The sequence below is a fragment of the Palaemon carinicauda genome, chromosome 11 (assembly GCF_036898095.1).
Source record: "Palaemon carinicauda isolate YSFRI2023 chromosome 11, ASM3689809v2, whole genome shotgun sequence".
NCBI classification, from domain to species: Eukaryota; Metazoa; Arthropoda; class Malacostraca; order Decapoda; family Palaemonidae; genus Palaemon; species Palaemon carinicauda.
Window position 1 is genome coordinate 19,288,758 of NC_090735.1, and position 2,683 is coordinate 19,291,440.

Below are 2,683 nucleotides of genomic sequence, written 5' to 3' on the forward strand. Positions count from 1 at the left end.
TTTTCACAGGTAAATTCATCGATGGCCGACCATGTCTGTGTGTGGTAACTCAAGGTGGTGAACGGCTGCTTCATGAATATAATCGTATTCCATGTAAAGACACAACACAGTCACGCTCACTTTACGACAACTATCACTTCCTATAGCATTTCCTTCACACTTATAAGACACATTACTTCCATCACTAAGATATCTTGGACCGTTTAATGTATGCCACGTATTAGCGAAAATTTAAAAGAGAACTGAAAGTCCAAAACAATTACAAAAGTCACAACCTACTAAGGACAGCCCGGCCACTGTTGTCATAATGCTGGTGAATTTTACCTTAGGTCAGTAATTTCTTTTGCCACATTTACTTCCTTCTAACTAGAGAATGGTGGGATTTGGAATATCACGGATTCCAATTTGTTTAAAATCTAAAGAATCTAAGTTAGAAAATAGCAAATTTTCAATAGACGTTGGCGGAAAATAATATTAAAGTTCCATTAAAATTGTAAATAAAGTTGGCACTACTGAAATAGGAGCATGCTCTATTATAATATCCGTTTCAATGAATTGTACAATAAATACGTGATCCAAGGTCAACTGGGCGCCTAAACCTTTAGCATTGGGCATGTTAAGAGTTTCCAAGTGAAACTGACGATGTTATTTACTACATGATATTAATACATCATCTCGCTGAACGAGCAACAAACGCAAATCTTAAACTGCCTGGGGACCTGGTAACTACTGGAAATGGGCTGGCTTTACATGAAGTATTATTATCTTAATATAGTAGGATATATTTTCTACATTATATTATTCAGTGTTTAAGTAACTATTATAAAAGGGGCAGCAATCACCTGTTCTATAAAATTGCGAATCCATTTTTATTTTCATTAATATTTTACTCGAAATTTTACTATTTCTATAATGTTTCTGTTTACCTATTTTCATATTTTTCATTCATGTCTTTGTATACATCTTCGATATTATTATTTTGTCATTATTTTTCACGGAGGGGGAGGCATTTCGGACACAGGTCCCCCCCCCCCCACCCCCCACCACCCCCAGTGGATCCGCTAGCGCCTGTAACTCCAAGTTTTGTTGACTTGTTTTTAGAAAGCAACGGGTTTTTTCAAGCAGCATTCTTATCTCTGAATATGACAGGATATTTCCTTTCTCTTTTGCAGCATTATCTTCAATTTGAATACAAACAAAGTTCATCTTATTTACGAAGCTTGATAAAATGGACTGGGGATTTCTGCAGATCTTTGGTAGGGGAGAGACGAATCAGTATTCCATAATCAATGCAAAAGGACACAACTTTACTGAATGAGTGACTTCAGTTGGTTAGGATCTTTATCAAAGCTGGACGGGAAGAAGTTCCTATCCGTGAAGCACTGAAACTTTAATGTGAAGAAGTTTCTACCCGTGAAGTACTGAAACTTTAATGTGAAGAAGTGTCTAACCGTGAAGCACTGAAACTTTAATGTGAAGAAGTTTCTACCCGTGAAGTACTGAAATTTTAATGTGAAAAAGTTTCTATCCGTGAGGCACTGAAACTTTAATGTGAAGAAGTTCCTATCCGTGAAGCACTGAAACTTTAATGTGAAGAAGTGTCTAACCGTGAAGCACTGAAACTTTAATGTGAAGAAGTTTCTACCCGTGAAGTGCTGAAACTTTAATGTGAAGAAGTTTCTATCCGTGAGGCACTGAAACTTTAATGTGAAGAAGTGTCTAACCGTGAAGCACTGAAACTTTAATGTGAAGAAGTTTCTACCCGTGAAGTGCTGAAACTTTAATGTGAAGAAGTGTCTAACCGTGAAGCACTGAAACTTTAATGTGAAGAAGTTTCTACCCGTGAAGCACTGAAACTTTAATGTGAAGAAGTGTCTAACCGTGAAGCACTGAAACTTTAATGTGAAGAAGTTTCTACCCGTGAAGTGCTGAAACTTTAATGTGAAGAAGTTTCTATCCGTGAGGCACTGAAACTTTAATGTGAAGAAGTGTCTAACCGTGAAGCACTGAAACTTTAATGTGAAGAAGTTTCTACCCGTGAAGTGCTGAAACTTTAATGTGAAGAAGTTTCTATCCGTGAAGCACTGAAACTTTAATGTGAAGAAGTGTCTAACCGTGAAGCACTGAAACTTTAATGTGAAAAAGTTTCTAACCGTGAAGCACTGAAACTTTAATGTGAAGAAGTTTCTACCCGTGAAGTACTGAAACTTTAATGTGAAGAAGTGTCTAACCGTAAAGCACTGAAACTTTAATGTGAAGAAGTTCCTATCCGTGAAGTGCTGAAACTTTAATGTGAAGAAGTTTCTATCCGTGAAGTGCTGAAACTTTAATGAGAAGAAGTTTCTATCCATGAAGTCTTTATGTAGGGGGCGCCTTTGGCAGTGTAGCCGACAGAAGAACCGGCCAAGAGCGAGATGTCAGTTAGCCGTCATTTTAATTCAGAGCATCAGTCCCATGGCTACTTATACTGCTTCACTATCTAATTGCCCTTTTTAAATTTCCCCTTATACTCTCTCCCATTTAGCGTCCACCAATTTCAAGAAAGGAAAAGAATTTAATATTAAATGAGCTTATTAGATTAAGATACATAGTTCGCAGATATTACAATATGTAGACTAACTTCTGTGAGGTTATCAGTATATGTTAAAGGATATCATATTGCTGGCAGGTTCTTTAAATGCAA

The 2,683-nt window shown here is 36.9% G+C and overlaps 1 protein-coding gene across 1 annotated transcript; it reads right to left on the reverse strand.

Annotated features, from left to right (window-relative positions):
- Nucleotides 1-1,307: 1,307 nt before the first annotated feature.
- Nucleotides 1,308-2,351, reverse strand: LOC137649182 (uncharacterized). The gene has a single exon (XM_068382172.1). The coding sequence runs from the start codon at nucleotides 2,349-2,351 to the stop codon at nucleotides 1,308-1,310; it is 1,044 nt and encodes a 347-aa protein (XP_068238273.1).
- Between the last annotated feature and the right edge of the window lie 332 nt (nucleotides 2,352-2,683).